The sequence below is a fragment of the Rhodofomes roseus genome (assembly GCF_022264815.1).
Source record: "Rhodofomes roseus strain CIRM-BRFM 1785 chromosome Unknown C8Q71scaffold_26, whole genome shotgun sequence".
Classification (NCBI taxonomy): domain Eukaryota; kingdom Fungi; phylum Basidiomycota; class Agaricomycetes; order Polyporales; family Fomitopsidaceae; genus Rhodofomes; species Rhodofomes roseus.
In genome coordinates this window covers 368390-389658 of record NW_025952982.1, presented here as the reverse complement: position 1 = coordinate 389658, position 21269 = coordinate 368390, and the positions used below count along the sequence as shown (strand labels likewise).

The following is a 21269-nucleotide window of genomic DNA, read 5'->3' as shown; positions in this document are numbered from 1 at the left end:
ACAGTTCCAGGCGAAAGTCGGCCGACATTGGCTGTCCTGAGGTCCCCCGTGCGCTTGACGCGCTCGCATGACGGTACCTAACGCACGGGATGAGATCGGTCGAAGATCGCAGTGACGACGTTCCGAAACCATTGTACCTTGTAGTAGTGTAGCCCATAAGTTCCATAAGCTGCAGCGATGATGTAGTCTCACGCGGGACAACACTGCGAGGCGCTCGCTACGAGAGCTGGAGGAGCTGTTCCTCTGAAGTGATCACCACCATGGGGACATTTTCGCAGAGCAAAAACACGGTATGGACATACTCCGCGAGATGAGTGACGGCGTCCGCATCCCGCGTGACTTCCGCAAGAAGGCGAGAGGCGTGGTCGCCAGCGAGACACGTAGATCTGTGCGCACCGAGAGCACTTGGGCCATGAACCGTTTCCGTGGTTCCACCAGCACCGCTCCCGGACAACGCAGCAGGGTATGCGTCTCGTCTTCAATTGACCCACGTCGCGCGCAGAAGCGACATACTCTCCACTCCCGAGGCACTGGCGGTGTCCGGCGCCTCATTTGTTCGACCGCCAACGGGTGGTCGGACGCGAGCGGACGGATGAGGGCCACACGGTGCTCTCGCCTCGTGATTGACAGGTAATCTCTGCGCTCTAGTACTGGCTCACGCGACGCGCGGGCGGCAAGCATGACGAGGCGTTGTGAGAACGCGATTTCCTGTCGTAGATGCTCCACCAGGGAGATGCGGAGGCGTTCTAGCATGTTGGAGATGTAGTCAGCGGTTAGAGCGGCATGTTTGTCCATCTCCACCGGAACCGGTAGGCTCTGCAGAGCATGATGAAGATCACCCAGCCATGAATCAGCCCCTGCAATTGCCATAGCGCGAGCCTCGGCCAGGGCTGCTAGGGGAACCGGAGGGCGTTGGGAAATTATGTATAGGGCAAACCGCAGCGCCAATGCCAGGCGGCGGTACCGTATCGGCCATAGGCCAGTCTCCGTGAACAGCGGTGTTGTCACTGCTCTAGGGTTGAGCCCCAGCATGCGTCGGAGATAGATATGCTGGACGGACTCGAGGAGCGTCAACGAGGACAACCGTACATACGGGGCGACCTCCGCGCCGCCAGTGAGATGGGGGTCAACGTGCGATTGGTACAGCGTCAGAGCGGCCCACGGCGGCAGCTCAGCCACATATGCTTCCACCGACAGACACGCATTCGCGACTGCTGACAGTGGCTGCGGGCCTGTACAGGACCAACTGTACAGGACCACAGGGGGTGGCGTGTCAGGAGTGAGTCACATCGAGTCATAAGCTGGCTGTACCGGAGCGACCATGCGACTCGCGCGCGAGCGCATGCGCGATGTAGAGCTTTGGCCCAGGCATTGCGCTCGGTAGGGAGTGTTAAATGTGCAGCATCACACGACACGCGCAAGGGATAGACATGAAGATATATTGCACACTTAACAGTAGACGTATAATGTCTCCTCGAGTCCCCCCTTTTCCTCCAGCAGCCAGTCGCGGCGCAAGCCCCGCACAAGGATGGTCGCAAGCGTCGCCTCAGGCATGTCGCAGACAATCTTCGTTGACCATGGAGGCAGTGTAGCCTGTCGCTCGCCCTTGTCGGGCATCGCACGCGTCGCTCTCGGACCGCCTGTATGGCGATTGCGACTTTGCGACTGCTGTGGTGAACGCGCCGCCGACACCCAGTCGGACGGGACCGCCGTTATCTGTTGGCCCGGGCGCGCGGGATGCTGTGTTCGACCAAGGAGTGTACAGGAGGCCGTCCGATGCGTACGGTCTATGTCTGTAGCGGTTTGGGTCGTCGAGAGACACAAGCAGATGAGGGGAGGGAAGCACGGTTGACAGCAGGCGCCCGTAGCGAGCACGCCGTCATCCGCATCAATCCTTCGACATCCATCAAGGCAACCGCCGCAGACCGCGAGACAAGCCGTCTGGAACCTCCAGTGCAGCCGGGCTATCATTCGCGGCCCTTTCTCGCGCGGGGAGCTGTCGTACATATGAGCACGGACAGCTTTTCGTACGAGCGCCGTACATCTGAGGACGGATAACCATCCGCTCAGTCCGACTACGCAGCAGGGGGCCCCTCCCAGCGCAGAGGCCATACTGACAGATAGCCGGATCCTGAGGTCGTCCACTCTGTCATTGGCTTAGCCCGACTACCCAGCAGGGGACTCCTCCCATCGGAGAAGCCATACTGACGCGCCTACTCGACTACTCAGCAGGGGACTCCTCCCAGCGGAGAAGCCATACTGTAAGCGAGAGGAGGGTCTTGTAGTCGTCCCACCTCGTCCAACGGCGTCGACGGCTCTCTATCGAGGAGATCCTCTCGGGTTCGATCTTTGCAAAGCTCCCCCCGAGCAGTGTTCGTTTCGAACTCGAGTTGATGACCGCCAACGACGCAGATATCGGAGTACTTGGGCGAACCGTTCACGCAATGGTTCGCTGGGAATGCTCGGCCGCACCAGTGGATCGATTATCCAGTATCGCAGCGCGCTCAGTACCGAACAAGTTGCATGCGTGATTTGGGCAGTGTTCGTTTCGAACTCGAGTTGATGACCGCCAACGACGCAGATATCGGAGTACTTGGGCGAACCGTTCACGCAATGGTTCGCTGGGAATGCTCGGCCGCACCAGTGGATCGATTATCCAGTATCGCAGCGCGCTCAGTACCGAACAAGTTGCATGCGTGATTTGGGCGCGGATGCTCACCGTGCGCGATCGGGGTTGGCCGGGTATAGCTGTAAGCGCCTGCGGTCGCTGGCCCGTCATACGGCGGCGGCTGGACCAATCGCCACACACCCTTTGCTCATCGACCACGACGATGTTCAGGCCGGCCTCCTCCTCGCGTGAGTCGCAAGTTCCTTCAGTCTGAGTTGAGTCCACAAATACTGACATTAGCTATGATAACTTTGATAGAAATAGCGAGGCCGTTTCGGGCGAAGCTTAACTTGCGGCGGTCGTTTGCGACGGTGCAGGACCCACCGCCCAGGCGATACGGGGGTCTGAAGGACCAGGACCGCATTTTCACAAATGCGTATTGTAGACATGACCATGGGCTGAAGGGGGCACAGGTGAGATACAGCTGTTATACGATACCGCTCAGTTGACACTATATCGTCCCTGACGTATCCAGGCTCGGGGGGACTGGCACAAAACGAAGGATATCGTTCTGAAGGGCGACTCGTGGATCATCCAGACCATCAAGGACTCCGGTCTCAGAGGTCGTGGAGGCGCTGGTTTCCCCAGCGGTTTGAAGTGGAGTTTCATGAACAAGCCTGGCTGGGAGAAGGACCCAAGGTATGTACCTCTGCATCGTACACGGAGTCCGTGTCCTGACTCTCTACAGACCTCGCTACCTTGTTGTCAACGCGGATGAAGGGGAGCCCGGAACGTGCAAGGACCGGGAGATCTTGCGTGGTGACCCGCACAAGTTGGTCGAGGGCTGTCTCGTCGCTGGTCGTGCAATGAACGCAACCGCCGCGTACATCTACATCCGTGGCGAGTTCTTCCAGGAGGCGGCCCACCTCCAGCAAGCCATCAGCGAGGCCTACGCGGCGGGCCTCATCGGCAAGGACGCGTGCGGCAGCGGTTACTCCTTCGATGTCTACCTGCATCGCGGTGCAGGGGCGTACATCTGCGGTGAGGAGACAGCATTAATCGAGTCCATTGAGGGCAAGCAGGGCAAGCCGCGCCTCAAGCCCCCCTTTCCCGCGGACGTGGGCTTGTTCGGCTGCCCAACCACAGTGGCCAACGTCGAGACCGTTGCGGTCGCGCCGACAATCTGCAGGCGAGGCTCTGCGTGGTTCGCGGGCTTCGGTCGTGCACGGAACCAGGGTACGAAGTTGTTCTGCATCAGTGGACACGTGAACAACCCTTGTGTCGTCGAGGAGGAGATGAGTATCCCACTCAAGGACCTCATCGAGAAGCACTGTGGCGGCGTGGTAGGCGGGTGGGACAACCTCCTGGGTATTATCCCCGGTGGTAGCTCCGTTCCTGTTCTGCCTATCAAGCAATGTGAGGAAGCACTGTGAGTTGACATGGGAACGTCCACTCTACCGCCGGGACTGATGGTGTTTCGTCAGGATGGACTACGACTCGCTTAAAGACCTACAGTCTGGTCTCGGAACGGGTGCGGTTATCGTAATGAACAAGAGCACCGATATCGTCAAAGCCATTGCCCGCTTCGCTCATGTAAGTAGACTCTTCTGCATCACTCGGATTCCAATTGACTTATCATCGTGCCCTAGTTCTACAAACACGAGTCCTGCGGCCAATGTACCCCCTGCCGAGAAGGCACGACCTGGATGATGAACATGATGGACCGCTTCGTTGAGGGCCGGGGGCACCAGCGCGAGATTGACATGCTTCTCGAGCTCACCAAGCAGGTCGAGGGGCGCACGATCTGTGCGCTGGGTGACGCCGCCGCCTGGCCGATCCAGGGCCTCATGCGTCACTTCCGCCCGGAGGTCGAGAAGCGTATCGAGCAGTTCCGTGCGCAGAACGGGACGGTGCTCTTTGGCGGTCGTCTCAAGAGCCAGACGGACCCCACCCTTGCTCTCCCGGATAATATGGGCGCTAATCTGCCGGAGGTCGCCCCACCCGCACAGCAGTGAGCGAGACGGTGGCAGCAGTGTTGGTCGAGAGAGGTATAGTAAGGACGCATGCGCGCGCAGCATGTATGTAGTTCTGGTGGCTATATGACAGAGTTTCAGACTTGACTATCCTCCTTGACGGGTGCCGGCGGTACGTGTGCGTTGGCGTTGGCGGCGGAAGACACTGGACAGGATCTAGGGATGGGCGCACGCACAGCCCGGTCGCTCAACTCTGGCGTTGAGCTTCTTGGACACGTTCCATCGCACGTTATGATACGTCCCTAGAATGAGCAGGACATGATGATCTGTCGCGTGGTCAACGTCAAGACCGGCGAGAGTGATGCGGACACGTCCCCAGGTCAGTCAATGAACGTCCATTCTGAGACCTCGAAGATCATAATATCTCCAGAATCAGGTTGGCGACATGTTACTGGCGAGGGCCGAACGGCGTAATGTCGTATACATACTAATCATGTGAGTATTCTGTGGCCAACGTCGTCTTCGAGATAGTGCGACTGCAGTGGCGTCTGTCCCGGCTCGAGACACTGGCAGATGGGCGCCTGCAAATGCGCGAGCCGCCTATCCATATGCGAACTTGACGGACTAATGACTGGTTTAATGTCGCGTTCATGCTTGATTTCGTTGTGCCTTCGGGGGTGCACGAGACGCAGTGATTACCGCGATCATATCAGCCTGATATTAGCATCATTTTTGTGAGCCTAGTAGCCAGGTGCGTGGTGCGTTGGACCCGGACACTGGCAGCAGCGCGCAAGGCGCTGTCGCGGAGCTGTCTTGTGAGTTGATCCTGCTTATTTGGCTCGGTACCGTTCACTCACTAGACGTGGTATGCATGTCGCGCGCAAGCCGAAGTTCTCGGGTCTTCGAGGTACCCAGCAGGAGTGTCGTGCACACGACCTACTAGGTGCCCCCATCGGGCCAACTTGTGCATGCGCAGAACATCCATGCGCTCGATGCCGGCGCAGGGAGACGCCGCCACGAACGGCGGGTGCAATCAATTAGAGTTCGCTGCAGAGCAGGATGCCCGTATTTGGACCTGACGTCTTCGCAGGGAACCACAGCTATCTATCGCATTACATACACCGTTAGCAGCGCGCCCAGGGGCGTTTGCCATCTCCGCAGAGCGTGCCGGCCCACAAAACGACGAGCCAGCGATAGCGCACGCACCGTGTCGACCCTTCCCAGCATCAGGCCCACAATGTCGTCGACCACCAACTCCTCTTCGTTCCCGATCACAGAGGCTCAGCTGGTCGCACTGTTCATGGAAGCCGTTGCGTATGGAATCCACGTGGTCACCTTCATACAATGCCTGTATACCTGGTTCCTGAGGCTCCGAGACCCCTCGAAACCCTCCAGGTCGTGGCCATGGATGTCTGTTGCGGTCATCTTATTCGCAATCGGCACGCTCGATGTGTCCTTCAATCTATACCACAATCTGTATGCCTTCGTGATCTACAAGGGTCCCGACGGCGCGGAATCGCAGTTCAACGATTTGTCGAACTGGGTCAACGTCATGCGGGTACGTGTACCACCACATGGCGAACCACCCTGTGCTAACCAACCTGCAGAGCGTCTGGGCTCGATTAAGCGCCACGATCTCTGATGCAGCACTCGTACGTGCTTTGTTGGAATACTGAGGCTCTCAATATTGAGTTGAATTATAGATATCCCGACTGTGGATTGTCTATACATCCATGGAAGTCCACCTTTTCGTCGTTGCCGTGCCTATACTGCTTTGGTTAGGCGCCACCGCCTGCGCGGTTATGGACATTGAACTCCTATCCACCCTCCATCTGTCGAGCTCGATACCCGGCGAACAACGCCTACGACCGTACCTAGTCGGTTACTACGTTATGACCCTCGTCTTGAATGTCTTGGCCACGGGTATGTCTTATCTATGCCGTATTCGCCAGTCGGCGTTCTCATGCGATCGTACCCAGGCTTGATCGTGTATCGCATCTGGGGCGTCCACCACGGTACCACCGGATTCTACAGGAGTAATTCACTTGGCACAGACCGTGTCACCAAGACCATCCGGATTTTTGTAGAGTCTGCGCTGCTCTACACCGTCTCAGTAACAGTCAGCGTCATCGTCGAACTCGCAAAGTCGAACGCGTACTACGGAACCAGTGATCTTGTAAGTCAACGACCCATTGCCTCATTGACAACGTACTCATCATTCGACGCTGACAGAGCGTGGAGCTTGCGGGAATAACTTTCGACCTTATCATCATACGGATCTGGCGAGGTGTCACGGCGGAACAGAGCCCTGCCTTTGCACGGTCCTGGAACCGAGAGGTGGACGCACGGAGAGACGCGGCACGGGAAGTGACTTCGATCGACCGCAGCAGAGCTGTGTCACCAATCGTTGTCCGCCTCGAGACTATATGCGTCGACAACGGAAAGGATGGCCGTTGATACCCACTCCTGTAACACAATACCCCCTGGTCCATCGTACTGATTCCGCTTGTTGTGCTCTTAGCCTCTCGTTTACCCGTTGTTGTGATGTTAGCCGCGCCTGTATTTGTATCACTGCAGCACGATGCTTTGACTTGTAGAATACCTGTAGCCTCACGTTTATTAGTATACGTCTTTGGTAGCTGGGATAGTACACTCATTACGCCAGATGAGGGTGTATACATTGGAACAATGTCTCCTGTCCCGTCCGAGTGTGGACATTGTCGACCTGGGCGCCGTGCGCGTCCCCTTCGTCGAGGACAGTCTAAGGAACGGGCCCAAGTAAAGACTGCATTACATATGCATGCCCCTCGAATTTGACCTGTTTCCTTGTGAACGGCCTTCCACTATTCACCGGCGATCCAGTCACCTAGCCACCGCCGTGTCAATCACGACATGTACGTCGTAGTGCTCCAGACGCTGACATTATACACATTTAATTAGCCTTGAGAAGGCGATACACCAGTGACATTTATTACATATTCCGACCCCTCGCCCCAAAGGTCAGTTCTAAACGGCCAGTGTACAAGTAGACAGGGTATGATACATCACTTCGACAGCAATGCTTTCCGAGAATCACACGACCTGGCTCTCGCCGTCACCATCCCTCCATTTGACATCCATCCGTAGACTATTTCGACAATGGAGTCTCGTCCTGGCATCTTGACTGTGATCGATGACGAGACATCTCCCGGGTGCAGTGAAATAGCGTAGCGCAGCCGTGCCGTGGACTTCGTCGTCATTTGCGTGATTGTGATGACCCATTGGGATTCCTTGAAGTTCCTCCCCTCCCCCTCCTTCGTTGGCGATCGGGAGTGCGCTCGTCCGGTTACTGTGCCGACAACCACACCCGCCGGCCCTGTTCGAAAGACTGCATAGTCGTCCGCCGGCCCCGCGCTGAGCTTCGATCAGTACTGCACCGCTGAACTTCAAGTTGGTCAGCTCAGTCGACGCTCCGGTCCAGATACGTATGATCATCAAGTCGAAAGATATGCCGGCGGCCTCGAGGCTCTGCAGACAAGGAAGTGCCAGTGAGCGTCGGATGCTGTGCAGTTGAGTAGCAATGAAAGACTCACGATGTCCGTGATACCGTAGTATGCGTTGGTCCTAGCGAGGTCCAACACGACGCAGAATACGACTGTCGTGGTGTACAGAAGCGCAGATTCGACCGTGATCCGGATGATATCAGCGAAGTTCAGCCGCTTGCGAGTCGGCAGGTAGGTATCACCTGAGTTATCTTGATGACGCTCCCAACATTTTGAGATAATGAGGCCTGTCGCCGATAGTGCCACGGCGTTAGTGAGACCTTGACGTGAGGCACGAGAAGGACATACCGGTTGTGAAGAGATTCAGCACAACCGTCGTCACATAGAATGAATACAAGAATGGCTGGAGTTGCGGGATCATAGGTATTGTAGTGGAGGCGTCCACGGTGCTGAGGTAGTATATGATCATGGAGGCGAAGGATATGCACGCTGCCCAAAGTATTGTGGGTACGATGACCACTATTGCGCGGTGGTAAGGCTTGGCGTCATGGTAAACCTTCCAGCAGCGATAAATCTGCGCGGGGCGTCAGTGGAAACATGGTGAGTCACGTTCTCATCATGATTGTTGTCCTCACCAAGGCCGCGTCAGAGAGAGCAGCATTCATGTAGAACCACACGCTCTGGAGAATCAACATCATTGCTCGTTTGCCACGGAACAAACAAAGGCAGTACTTACGCGCATGACATTTGACCCAATTGGATGCTTGATCGAAGACTTCAGTCGGACTCATCCCTATGGGCGCCGTGATGAATGCCATGAGATTGTGGTAAAAGTTGAAAGCGACGTCGCATGTGCCGATGACGAAAAGCCCGATGGCGATCGACAACCATATCCGGGACGCTGAAGTCCAGAAGTTGTTCGACTGGTTGAACCAAGTGTACATACAGATAGCGAACGTCACGACATGGATGCCGTACGCTATGCTCTGCATGAACAGCGCGGCCAGCTGTGCCTGTGGAATAGGGAACGCCCCCATGGTGTACTAGAGCGCTTCGCCTGCGGGGTAATATTCATGACTGATCTTTCTCTGCGAAGGAAAGCTTTATACGAGTCAATCTGCCACGGTGCGCAGGGCTGTGGTGCTGGTGGACGTACGGATGTTCTAGCGCCGCAACTCGGAGGGACCACCAGAAGTTGCATCCCTGTTCGCGATAACGGAACGCAGTCAGAGACAATGCTCGGAGCGCGTTGCCGTCGAAACGAGATGCAGCTTCAGCGCTGATGACGGTGGATCACATCGTTCTACGTGACGTAAACCTTGTGAAGTGGACTCTGTGGCAGGTTCCTGAACCACACTGTGCTGAGTGGGAAATGTGCCGCATACAACCGCCGAATAGTCCGAGTCCCAGAGGAGACACGGCAGCGCGACTAAAACTAGCACTGCGATGATCAATCCTGAGTCCCGCCGTGAAAATTCGAGTACCTGGGGCTTATGACGTTGTACATCCTGTCAATTGCAGTATTCTCTTAGTAGGCGTACCTTGTCAGCCATTTCGTGCTGTATCAAAGCCTGTCACTCCGCCGGTAGTGCGGGGCGAAGCTTAAACGTCGCGCAATGACACCTCGCAGTGACCAAAAAACCAGAGTGCAGAGCTTGTAGAGGAGTATGATCGCGCAGGTCATCCACGCCAGCCAGAGCACCAGCAGCGCGATGGCAACCCCGGCCCGGTATCGCCAACTTGAATCACCGCGGGCAAACCAGGTTTTTCGGGCTCCGAAAATGCTAATAACATCGGTCCTCCATGGGAACCTTTTCGGAGAGCTTGACTGACTCCGAAAATGCTCCTACATTTCTCATGTTCGTAGCATGTTCGCCGAAAACACGCATGTTCGGCACAGTGTTGTGCCTCCTGGCCGGAATCCGACCAAGTCGACAGTTCCGACTGACCGGTCGGAGATCCGACCATTCCGCCCGCAGGAATCCAGGAATCCACGTGATATGTCGCCGCCGGTGGCGGTCGCCCGCGCGCTGGTAGCGGATGAACATCGAACGGGCACGTTTACAGTGGAATTGCGCGGGAAGGGGGGGTTTGTAGGGCCAGCCATATAGTACAGTAGATACGTGATATAGAGTATCAAATTTTGCCTACGAATGAGCACCATTTTCGCCAGTATTGTCTGTCTCGCCCTCGGCATCCATGTCCAGCAACTCATAAAACTCCAATTCCTCTTCCAGGCTACGAACTGCGCTCTTTTTATGGAGCTCCTGCCAATACACGGCCGTTGGATCGATGAGGCCCTCGAGTGTGATCGAGATAGCATTTGGGTCACGGCCGCGGCGTCGAGACATCAGAACTTCGGCGATTTCACTGACGGGCCGTGACGGGCGCTGACGCTTGCTGAAATCCCGGTTTCACATAACGTCAGCGTATCAGACATCAGCAACACTGGGCGGATTTCAGCAAGCTGATCGAAATGCAGCGATCGTGCCGTTAGAATCTCGTTAGATAGCTCACAGCCGTAACGGCACCGTTAGCACGTTAGCACGTCAGCACATCAGCATGACATTTCTACAGTCCGTCTCGACAAATATATTGACTACTTATGATACAATCTATGTTCGTGCAATACTATGCATGTACATAGACTCGTCTAATGCTGGCGGCGCTCATCGGCGCCCACACTCGCCACCACTCGTATGCACCTACTCCCGCTCATGCGTGCTCATCGTCTGCTTGCCTCCACTCGTCCCCGCGGGCACCTGTTCGTCCGTGTCCGCGCCCGTTGCTCACTCCCTCCCACTCCCATTTGCCCTTGTCCGTCCGCGCTCGGTATACTCGTGGGGCATGTTTGCGCGTCGGGCTGTTGTCCGTCCTGCTCATGGTCGGCGTGCCTGCTCGTCCGTGCATCAATCCGCGCCTTGGTGTCTGCGACCTCCGCAGGGCTTGGTCTTGTTCAGGCCCACTGTGCGCTCGTGGTCATCGTGCGTGCCCACTTGCCGTTCATCATACCCGCGGCCGGCATGGTTTGTAACGTGCCCATCTACCCCATATTTGCCCCTAGCGTCCCATTCCCACCTTCAGCTGAACTCCGTTTCTCCGAGGCGTGCGCGCCCAACCGTCAACTGTATCAGCACACTCAGTACGCTCTGTGGCTTGGGCCGTTCTCGCAAGTTGCAGTGGTGGAGCACCGTCGGATGGGGTTGACCAACAAGCTCTTGAACTCTTCGAGAGATCCGCTCTCCCTCCATCGAAAAGGAGTTTGTCAGTAGCGTGATTTTATACAGAGCGGAGCCGACTGACTATTGCTCGAGCTCAACGACGGCGGGCCCTTCACAGTATGCCCCACTCCTGGTGGCATCTCACCCGCTTGCTGCAGCCGCGCTCCTCGTGTGGTGCGGCCGGTCCTCGCCCATCGGCAGCACAGACACGGGTGTCGGCGGGTAGCTTCGTGCTTCAGGCCGACGCGTCTTGGATAAGTGCGACGTTGGTTGATGCCGGAAGGGGATAGGCAAGAGGCGGGAAGGGACAGGATAAGGTCGACGAGCCGGACTGAGGGGAGACGCGCCTGCTGTTAACGTTGATGCTGCCGACGTGGCTGCGTTTCATCTCGACATCGCAGTCGTCGGGGCCGGGGGTAAGCGGCTGGCCCTCGCCAGGCAGTCATTTTTGTCGAGCGTAGGTGCGTTGGGTGCGGCGATCCTCGTCAGGGGAAGCCGGGCAGCTGTGAGACGGCGGGACTTGACGCGTCGAGTGGCCTTTGGGCTGTGGTACAGCAGTTGGATTTGGAGCTTGAAGCGCGAGCGCGAGGGGACGGGAAGAACGTGTGCGTGTGGGGCTTGTACTTGAATGAAATCGGACAGGTGGGGATACACGCGAACGAGTAGTAGGACGTGGATACTGAGTAACTTAGGACGCGCACGAGGCTTACCTTGCCGACACCGAAGTCGCCAATGAGGAGAAGCTTGAAGAGGTAGTCGTACTCGCTAATATGCATGGCGGTGAGGTCGATTGGGCGCAGGCGAGGGAGGGCAGGATGCTGTCGAGAGGGCGGCGGATGTGCGGTAGAGGTTCAAGTGCGCTAAGTGCTAATTGCTAAGCGCCTGAGCCACGACACGCCGTGCGCGCTTGCCACCCTTCCACGCTCTCGTCGACCTCGTCCGCCTCCTTCGTCACCGATGAACCACTCGACCAGCGGCGCTGTAGAGCGGCATCATCGGGCTCGCTCTTCCCGCCAGCTCGTCCATCTACCTGAAGCGCGACTCTCAGCCCTTGTTTCTCGCGCTGACGACCCTCCTCAAAAAATTCCTCACCTGGACTGCCTCCTGACGTGTTAAGCCCCCGCCACCCTAAGGCTGCACGCGAGGTTGTACGACCCCTCCGCACATCTCACAGCTGTCCGGCCCCTGCTGACACGTCAAACGAAGGTCGCGGCGCCCACGCCAGCATACAACGTGGACAGACGAACCGTCGGCCATGTGACACACGAACAACGGGTACACGCCGACGTACAATGCGAGGTCGCGCGAGCATTGGCAAGCCCGGATGCGTACACATCACAGGCACTCCGAAGAGACGGGGCCCGTCGCGAATGCGAACAATCGCGGGGACTCGGGCGCACAAAGCACCGGCTCATGTTCGACGAGCAGGGCAGGAAGCCAGAGGGAGGGTGAGGCTGAACAACAACGGTAAGCACCCTTAGGGCCCTCTTCATCACCCTCTCTCCCCTGCACGTATTGTGTGCACGTTTACCCTACTGACGTGCTCTCGCCTACGCGCAGCTCGCATGCTGACACGCCGACACTTCGCAGCCCTGCACCTGCGCCGCACCCCCGCCACTCGCCCGATCCGCCGCTCCAAGATCCTACAACACCCCTGTACGTCTCGCGATCATCCCGTCATCCCGAGTGCCCCGCGCAAAGACCGTCTTAGCGGGCTACACCGACTCGAGTAGGACGTGTCCTCTCGTGCAGAGCATGTCTGCCAACTCCCTCCCTCCACGCTAAAGCCGTGAGGCTCACTACACAAGCCCACGCTCCGTACTACGACCGACCAACACGCGCTGTCACCCTGCGCGAAGACGACAAAGCCCGCCGGATGTACTATTGCTAGGTGCTCGAGTTGCGCGCAAGTCGTGCAGGTTAGGTAAGCACGCCTGTCTGTCTACCCTCGGCGCCCCTTCCTCCACCTCTGCACGCGCATTACGCCCGTCTGACCCTATTTGCCTTGCCTGCAGTGCATATCTCACAACTACTCAGCTCACTGATGCAACTTGGCCAAGCAAAGACCGTGTCAGCTGCGCCCGCATCGAACGTGAAGACGGACTAACAGTCAGCATTGCAACACAAGACAAACAGGCCCACGCATACGTAGTACAGCACGACGACCCACCCGCTGACACCGTCTCGCCAGGCTCGTACACCTGCTCATCTGCCCATCCACCCGCGGACGGGCCCATGGACCTGTAGCACCTGCTCGTGACCCATACCCACTGCGGAGGGTCTGTACCCGGATGGACCATATGAACACTAAGGATACAGTAGCTACGAAACTACAATAATGTCGACGTACACTGCATATTATTAAATCAGCCGTCGTATGAATTTATCCATTAGTGGTCAGAATGTCAGTCATCAGTGCGTCAGCACGTCAGCAATGAGCACAAATTCTATCTGATGTGTGAACTGTCTGACGGCCACGTTAAATGCTAACGGTATCTGACGATTTGGCGTTACATACCGTCAGCATATCAGCAACCGTTAGAACCCGTCAGTGAAATCGCCCTTTTCCTGATGGAGCCACTGGCACTGCCGCTCGCTGTTGCGCTGTCGGCGTCAACATCGCGGCGGTCATCGCGCGCACTGCGCGACAAGTGCGTGGCGATCTGGCTCATCGAGGCTTCGTTGTTGAGCATAGCTTCGCCTTCGGAGACGTCTGGTGGCGGCCGCGGCGCAGAGCCGCGGTTAAGAGTGAATGACATATCACTGGCAGCAGCAGCTGCTGCCGTAGCGGAATGCGTCGTCGAACGTCCCTCGGGAATACCGAAGTGTCGTTTGAGTCGCGCCTTCACGTCCTTGCGAACGTTCTCGTCGCGGAGGTGCATTCTGAGCTCCGCAATGTTGAGCAGAGTGTCGTTCTTCATGCGGGCTCGTAGCTTCGTGAGTATGTTGCCAAGTAGTAAGCTGAATAACCGTTCACATGATGCCGAATTCGCAGTTATGGAGAGAACGCGAACGGCGAGGTCGGCAAGATGTGTGGTGCGCGAGCCCGGAACAGAGATGTCCTCCCAGACACGGAGAGGATCTGGGCTTTCACCCTGCAGGAAATATGAGAATGACTCGGAAAAGAAAGGCTAATGGACGTGCTGTACAGCTTACCCTCTCAATGCTGGTATCAATGACGAGCTGTGCATAATCCTTCATCTGGCTGAAACGCCCTGTCCCAAGGAGGTATTCTTCGACCTCTAACTGGAACTCGACTGGCACCCTATCACACTTGTAGAAGCGTTTGTAGAGTCGTACGAGCAACAGAACGAGGGAAGCGCGGGACGTGGTTGCACTAGGCTTGAAAGGAGCTGCTCTGTGGTAGGGATTTAGGATAACAGCGGCAATAAAGACGTCCTGGTCGCATTTCCCCCAGCGCAATTCAATGCTCCGGAGTACATTTGAGCGCACAGTTGCATCGGCCAGATCATGGAGTCCTTTGTAGTGGAGATAGAGCCATGCAAACGTCAGCAATACCTGATCAAGGCGACAATGATTGGCTTGAGTGATCATGGATGCTATTGCAAGAGGCTCCAGGTGATTCTTCATGCTAAAATTGGCAATTAATATAAACTCTGTTGAGGATTTGAATCAAAACATACCGTGCAAGGTTATGCCAAAATACGGGACTGTCAATGATCTCAACCATCTCATCGGTCTTGCGGAGGCTGTCACGGGTCCCCGAGTTGTGAAGATTTGGATGATCCTTGAGGATACGGAGAGCAGTATGAAGGTCAAGCAAGCGCTTGTAGGATAGGTAGTGAGTTGTCCACCGAGTGAGAGCAGCAAGTATAACACTCAGGGGAGTCTTGCCATTGTTCTCTTGGATCTCTCGCAGTAGCGCAAGAAGGAACGTCCGGCTCCGGAGCCAGACAATGACCTCGTTTGCCTGTTCGGCACAAATGGTAAACCACGAGTACGTTTCTTCATCGTCAAAATAGTCGCCAACAATGAGATTGATCTACAGTCAAGTTGGCGATCATCTCTACGGTTATCATGATTGTGCCAAATACATACCTGGTGCCCATAGCAATCAGGAAGTACCAGATCTGCGCGCTCGAGAGCTAGTCGAGACCGTGCTCCGCGTGCATCACCACCACACATCAGGAAAAAGGTATTTTAGGCATAGCGGCTGCCCTAGATACATCGCCAGGATAGGTGCTATCAGTGTCATAGCTGCTGGCACCTACTATATAGTCGTCCATAGCGCCTTGTAGACGATCATAGGTGGTAGATAGGGTCCCATAGGAATATCTTACGGTAGATAGCAGTCCATTGTGGCTGTAGAATAGGTTGTGTCGTAGTACCGTTGATAATGGTATCAAGAGAAATGGTTGTGATCATAGACTTTGCGGCGGTTCTGACATCAGGAAGCCACCCAAAATGTAATATATCTCTGTAGTGTCAATCCACTAGCATTACATTTTCCTGACTAGTATAATACACAACGGGACATGTACAAGACGGCAGATCTGTAACCAGCCAACACGCGTCCGAGCAGTGGCCGTCCGGTGGTTCGCGGTACGAAGTGCATTGCTGACATATATACTCTGCAGGCCTTGCAATTGTCAACTGGCGCGTGCACGACATGTAGGGTCATGCTCACCGTCTAGCTCCTCGAGGCATCCTTGTGTCGACACCTGGTCAGCTGGATGTTGCGCGTCGGGGGTGCGAGGGCATGCGAAGCGCGGCAGGCCGTCATGGTGCCTTCCCGGTAAGATCGCACGGATGGGAATCACGGGCGCCGGTTGCTCGTTTCGACGTTTGTCGATGCCGGTGGTGACTGAGATGCAAGGGGAGCGAGACGAGTGGGTTGCGCTACATGGGCAGGCGTCAGTGGTAAGTAGTAAGTAGTTAGTACGTACGCAGGCAGCGCGCTGTACCACCTTGTGTCAGCGAGGTGCGTCCTGCGACGGCGAATGATGACACTGTTGGCATGCAGTTGTACATCGGCTGTGTCCCGAGCCTCGCGTTCATGCTCGCCATTGCGTACGACGCGCGACCCGTGTCATGTTGTTGTTGTCAAGCGGCGATGCCGCGCGACGTGAGTTGCTGGCCGGTACACGGAGGCAGTGGCGAGGTTGGTACCTCCAGCGAGGACGTACCTGTGTGCCTCGAGCCTTTGTGCTTACTTTCCTCGTCGCGATCTTCCTCCTCCTCCCTGGCGTGCTTCTCGTAACACATCCCCTCCTTCCCCTTCGCCTTGCCCTCTCTTCCTGCCCGCTCCGCGTCGGTGGTGTCCGTGCTGCTCTCAGTTTGCGGCGCTGGACTTGCGCGTGCGTAGGGTGGGCGACAGTGACTGGCCGGCCGCAGAGGAGGCCCTGAGCGAACCACGGTCGTCGCCTTGCTGAGACGTAGTTGGCTTGGGCGCAAGCATGGCTTGCTGTGAGTTGGAGCGAGTGCGGGTGGGCGAGTGTGGATGGGTGAGTCGTGACGCAGACAGCAGAGTCGCAGACGCCGGGGAGGGCTCGTGTCGGAAAATTCCGAGGCGGGCGCTAACCTTGACTCAGCGTCGTGCGATGCGCGCTGTGACTTGTCGTCCTTTGTGTCTCCCAACATCACTCAGCCCTCGGCCTCATCTTGGTACTGTCGCACGTCGCATCCGCCATCAGTCTGAGTGCCAACGCATCAACAAGTCGAGCGCGCTACAGCTCATGCCCACTGCGCGAAGACAGTGGGTATTGTCGGAAGACTCTCCGGTGAGTGCCACGTCACACTGCGTGTGTGGTAGCGGTTGCGGCTGACATATCAATACCGGAGAACGAATAGGCTTACACTGGCAGCCTGGTCGTCCCGCCATCACGCAAGTGTTTGCCGTTGCAGACGCAGATGCGTGAGCACGGTATGGGTGCCAGTGGGACAACACTGCTTCCAACTCGGACCCGCATGGTCCGTTTGCGCAGTGAAGTCACCCGTGTGCGGCACACGCCAACAGTGTCACCGTCCCCTTCTTATCCACTCGTACGTGTACGCACGTGCACTCGCTGTCGCCCATTATGACAGGGTGCTCTTCCCAGAAGCAGAGGCCGGAGGTGGTCAAGGTCGAGTGGATGCGCGCGTGGACGCATCATGCGTGGGCGCGTCGTGTGTGGGCGCGTCGTGCGTGCTGGTGCACCTACGTTCAGGTGAGCCAGTGCTTATCTCTCACTCCTTTGCCTTATAAGAACCACAGACATGACAGGCTTGATAGGGGCTGGGGCTGAGTGTGAGTCCGGAGACGGGGTGTGCAGAGGGTCAGGTGAGCCACATAACTTCTTACAAGAAGCTTACATTTGGCGCTATTATAGCGATGAGCAGGACCGCGGGCTCGACACATGACAACAACGAGCGCAAGTTACGCAGCACCCGTGGGCGTGAGCGATGAACGTACTGACATAGCCTAACAAGCGGACCGTTCTGCAAGCAAACACGGCCGGTGAGCACGATCAGGAGAAGGACTGAGAGGACAGAGTACGATGTGCATAAAGGAAAAAGGCGTAGAGTACAAGTATGGCCGGCAAATGTACGGTGGGTGCGAACGCAGTGACAAGCACCGTGGCTGTCCAGTGTTTGTAGTGATATCATGTCTGTATGAGCATCTAAATATATCTGTGTTTAATTCTCTGATTCTTGCAGCAAGAAGCAATGATTTTACCATTCCAGCACCATGAGCTCCAGTATGACCGTCTATAGCTGAATTATGGTATGGTATAGTACCAGACAGTGGTACTATAGGCTACTATGGAGTGTAAGCCCGCCGCTATGTGGTGCTACAGGGCGCTATGTACCTGTGGGCCGGAGCTATCACATGCAATAAAGTTGGGGGTTCGCAATGGCACTATGAGTGCTATCTTACCTACATCAGTCTACATCGTGATTGTCTTTTTTCCTGATGCAATCTGTAGTGACGGCAATGACAGTAACATTCCACTCCGATTCCGCCAAGCGGATGACTTCACGCATCTTCTGCAGAAGGTTTTCTGCGTCTTTGCGTTCGCGTGACGTATCATAAGTCTTGAATGCATGAACCTGCAAGCCCTGACATTTAGTGGCACTGTCATAACACAGCAAAACATCAAATGATATACCCGTCTCTTAACAGTAAGCATGAATGCAACAATATGGTGCTTATTCAACCCCGTCCAGCCATCCGTCTGGACAGTCGCAAGACCACCTGCGGCATGCTGCTTGGCCTCAGTGCGGAACCGCTCCAACTCCGCCGGAATGAGGCGATTTGTAAGCACCTTGCGCGACGGGACAACAGCGCCAGGGCAGAAGTTCTCGAAGAAGCTCAGTGTCTCCGAGTTAGCTAACCAGTTCAGCGGGAAGTTACACGCAACAGTGAGACGGGTAAGGCCAGACTCAAACCGCCGCTGTCGCTCTTCAGACCAGGCTGGGAGTGAGGCACTCCCTTGGCGAGACAAGGGCGAGGCTGTTGAGCGACTGCGTTTCGGAGGTCGATGAGGGGACCCAGCCGGAACAAGAACAAACGGGCTGTTCGTCGATGGAAGCCCAACAACAGCCTGAGGTAGGGAGGACAAGCCGTGCCCAGCTGACGACGCAAGGCTAGGGGTTGGCGAAGGGAACAGCGCACCAAATGGGGAGGCAGCGGCAGGCGAGCTCTGTGTACTCGGCCCGGCGGCGGGTGTCGTTGCAGAAGAACCTGGCGTAGTACCGGTGGTCCCGCTGAATGGAAGCAGTGGAAAGCTTGTCAGTGGGCTGGGCTGCATGCCGGCGATGTTCGGCGATGTTGCGCTAACGCCGCCAAACAGCAAAGATGACGGGCCCGCTGCCGTGTTGAGTGCCGGTTGACCCTGTACTAGCGCGGCGCCCGGCGGTGACGTACCGAACTGCGGGGCAGGGAGTGAGGGTAGCGCCGCAAACGCGGTGTCGTACTGGCGTTTGCTAACGCGGCGCGGGGAGAGGTTCTTTGCGGCATGTTCATTTTCGGCGCGATCGCGAACGGTTTGTGGCTGCGACTCACAGCCTCGGAGGTGTCGAAGGCAATTCTCGCCGCGGCTCTCGAACCAGCGGTCCTGCTGTGCACTATGGTGCCTAGGATGCGGTTCGAGGCTCCAAACTACAGAAAATCAGTCATCAATCAACTACAATAATTTTTCACTCACGGTAGGCCTTCAGATTGTCGTCAGACCGCCGTTGAAGCAGCCGGCCCGCGTCAACGGCAGCCTGATCCTCTCCCCGCACCCTATCGAGCTGCCTGTCGAAGCATTGCTTACACCACACCTTCACCTTCCCTCCTTTCGTGCGACCTTCGTTCGTGTTCCTGCTGTGTGACATGGGGTGATCATAGAAGTAGTTGTGCCACCAATTCGGGCCTTGTGGAGGGCCAACTGAGCCGGCTCCTTGGGTACTGGTATCAGCCATGAGCAGCTCGTCGTCGCAGTACAGACAAGACGATATCGGAGCGATTGACTAAATTGATAAGGTACTACAATACATCGCGCGAGGGACAACGCGTACACCACGCGACTTGCGCACTGCGCTTGCGCGTCGATCGCCCGTGATCGAGTCACATGCCGGTTCCATTGAGCCAATCAGAGCTGTGGCTGATACCCCTGGGAAAGACGACAGCTGTCGGAAATCCGACCGGATTAATTACGGCTGCCGACTCCGGCCATTCCTGTCCGCAGGAACTGCAGTCGGTCGGTCGGAGGCACAACACTGTCCGAACATGCTGAAATCGGCTGAAACGCATCATGTTCGCAGCATGTTCTGACAATATTCGGAGTCCGTAAAGGTATCCAGGCGGGACCGATGTTCGTAGGGGTTTTCGGAGTTCGAACAACCTGGTTTGCCCGCGGTGAATGGGCATATACAAGCCAGCAGCGGTATATCTACCAGACGCGCGTCAATGTGTGTTCTCTGACATCCAGGACACATCTCTTACCAAGACGGCGTCAGACAAGGCGATGTTGAGGGTAAACCATATGCTCTGTACATATCAGATGAGACATGTAACCCGGAAGTCGCAGACAGTGACATACCCGTATGACATTCACCCAAGTCGACAGGCGGTCGAACTCTGCATTCGCGCCGCCCGGGCCAGTGTAGAAGATGAACGCGATGAGGTTGTTATAGAAGTTGAAGGCGACGTCGCAGGTGCCAAAGACGAAGAACGCAATAGCAACAAGCATCCACGGCCAGCATCTCGATACGTGTGGCTTGTGCGCGCGATGGAACCAGGTATACTTGCATGCCGCGAACGTCACAACGTGTACGCCGTACGTTATGCTTTGCATGCCAGCTCTGACAACGGTAATTCGGGATGAGATCCCCAGTCCCAGAGCTCCGATAGTATCAGTGTTGCTCGTGCCAGTGGGATCCTGTGGCGCATATGTGAGCTGTGAAAGCACCGGCACGCAGATGATACAGTGAACTCACGGGTCTGTGCAGGTAGATTCATTCTTCCTGAGCTGGACTAAGTAAGTTACGGCCGAACGACGTTACTGTCCTCCCGTTAAGGCTAACTTTTTGTCACTGACCAGTCTGACCTAAGTCTGACCTTGACAGTGAACGGCCTTGGGCGCGTATTTCGGAACGAGTGTCCGAGACAGGAAACTGTCTCCCACGGTTTGAATACGTGTACATGCCCGCCTACGCCACGGTGGCAACAGTTTTCATGTTCTGGCCATTGGCTGTCACTGTCAATCGACTCTGTTCAAATCATTGAATAATCCCTAGTATATTCGCTGCTTCAAAGCCCCTCGTTGCATTTAAATTCGCTGATGTATCTCACAGAAGTAAAGAAGGTCCTAATACATCGTATTCTCTGGGCACCAGTACTGGTTCTGACCTCGCTGACTTTACCACCGCGTCGCTGTGCCTATTTACCATGATATTCCACTTCATATAGACCTGCGTATTAAGTACAGTCAGTGAGACTGTCAATATCCAGGTTCTACCTTCACGAACATGGGGTTCTTGACGGTGAGCGCTCTTTTTG

General features: G+C 56.2%; 8 protein-coding genes across 8 annotated transcripts; 2 read left to right on the top strand and 6 right to left on the bottom strand.

The window, feature by feature from the left end:
- Positions 1–450: 450 nt before the first annotated feature.
- C8Q71DRAFT_675673 (uncharacterized protein) lies at positions 451–1212 on the bottom strand (the record flags this gene model as incomplete). Its single annotated transcript, XM_047919709.1, has 1 exon — positions 451–1212. A coding segment is annotated over one exon (762 nt), but the record flags the coding sequence as incomplete, so codon positions are not given.
- Positions 1105–2410, bottom strand: C8Q71DRAFT_782629 (uncharacterized protein). Its single transcript, XM_047924936.1, has one exon. The coding sequence runs from the start codon at positions 2110–2112 to the stop codon at positions 1450–1452; it is 663 nt and encodes a 220-aa protein (XP_047774583.1). The 5' UTR covers positions 2113–2410; the 3' UTR covers positions 1105–1449.
- A 421-nt stretch (positions 2411–2831) lies between these two features.
- Positions 2832–4623, top strand: C8Q71DRAFT_726936 (NADH-ubiquinone oxidoreductase; the record flags this gene model as incomplete). Its single annotated transcript, XM_047921806.1, has 6 exons — positions 2832–2856; positions 2927–3081; positions 3144–3307; positions 3357–4037; positions 4093–4201; positions 4258–4623. The coding sequence occupies 6 exons, from the start codon at positions 2832–2834 to the stop codon at positions 4621–4623; spliced, it is 1500 nt and encodes a 499-aa protein (XP_047774582.1).
- Positions 4624–5676: 1053 nt separating this feature from the next.
- Positions 5677–7119, top strand: C8Q71DRAFT_304210 (uncharacterized protein). The gene is made up of 5 exons (XM_047917684.1): positions 5677–6139; positions 6189–6233; positions 6285–6504; positions 6561–6757; positions 6814–7119. The coding sequence occupies exons 1-5, from the start codon at positions 5819–5821 to the stop codon at positions 7036–7038; spliced, it is 1008 nt and encodes a 335-aa protein (XP_047774581.1). The 5' UTR covers positions 5677–5818; the 3' UTR covers positions 7039–7119.
- A 787-nt stretch (positions 7120–7906) lies between these two features.
- C8Q71DRAFT_882373 (uncharacterized protein) lies at positions 7907–9433 on the bottom strand (the record flags this gene model as incomplete). Its single annotated transcript, XM_047928500.1, has 5 exons — positions 8699–9433; positions 8412–8637; positions 8154–8350; positions 7993–8088; positions 7907–7936 (listed from the first exon to the last, which is right to left on the bottom strand). Exons 1-5 carry the CDS (start codon positions 9098–9100, stop codon positions 7907–7909), a joined length of 951 nt encoding a protein of 316 aa, XP_047774580.1. The 5' UTR covers positions 9101–9433.
- A 777-nt stretch (positions 9434–10210) lies between these two features.
- On the bottom strand, positions 10211–12060 carry C8Q71DRAFT_861816 (uncharacterized protein; the record flags this gene model as incomplete). Its single annotated transcript, XM_047927951.1, has 2 exons — positions 10211–10453; positions 11995–12060. The coding sequence occupies 2 exons, from the start codon at positions 12058–12060 to the stop codon at positions 10211–10213; spliced, it is 309 nt and encodes a 102-aa protein (XP_047774579.1).
- Positions 12061–14374: 2314 nt separating this feature from the next.
- C8Q71DRAFT_715432 (uncharacterized protein) lies at positions 14375–15281 on the bottom strand (the record flags this gene model as incomplete). The annotated part of the gene is made up of 2 exons (XM_047921043.1): positions 14375–14869; positions 14901–15281. Coding segments are annotated over 2 exons (876 nt in total), but the record flags the coding sequence as incomplete, so codon positions are not given.
- A 4444-nt stretch (positions 15282–19725) lies between these two features.
- Positions 19726–20968, bottom strand: C8Q71DRAFT_782615 (uncharacterized protein). Its single transcript, XM_047924935.1, has 5 exons — positions 20812–20968; positions 20720–20748; positions 20312–20662; positions 20215–20259; positions 19726–20161 (listed from the first exon to the last, which is right to left on the bottom strand). Exons 3-5 carry the CDS (start codon positions 20563–20565, stop codon positions 19918–19920), a joined length of 543 nt encoding a protein of 180 aa, XP_047774577.1. The 5' UTR covers positions 20566–20662; positions 20720–20748; positions 20812–20968; the 3' UTR covers positions 19726–19917.
- Positions 20969–21269: the final 301 nt, after the last annotated feature.

Bases quoted from the DNA above. Each gene is read 5' to 3' on its own strand.
- C8Q71DRAFT_782615 (XM_047924935.1), bottom strand. From the start codon at position 20,565: ATGCAAAGCATAACGTACGGCGTACACGTTGTGACGTTCGCGGCATGC. The intron at 20,260-20,311 runs GGTATGTCACTG...CTGATATGTACA, and splicing joins ACTTGGGTGAATGTCATACG to GAGCATATGGTTTACCCTCA. The intron at 20,162-20,214 runs GGTAAGAGATGT...GCGCGTCTGGTA, and splicing joins GCCTTGTCTGACGCCGTCTT to GATATACCGCTGCTGGCTTG.
- C8Q71DRAFT_782629 (XM_047924936.1), bottom strand. From the start codon at position 2,112: ATGGCCTCTGCGCTGGGAGGGGCCCCCTGCTGCGTAGTCGGACTGAGC.
- C8Q71DRAFT_304210 (XM_047917684.1), top strand. From the start codon at position 5,819: ATGTCGTCGACCACCAACTCCTCTTCGTTCCCGATCACAGAGGCTCAG. The intron at 6,140-6,188 runs GTACGTGTACCA...ACCAACCTGCAG, and splicing joins ACTGGGTCAACGTCATGCGG to AGCGTCTGGGCTCGATTAAG. The intron at 6,505-6,560 runs GTATGTCTTATC...GATCGTACCCAG, and splicing joins CTTGAATGTCTTGGCCACGG to GCTTGATCGTGTATCGCATC.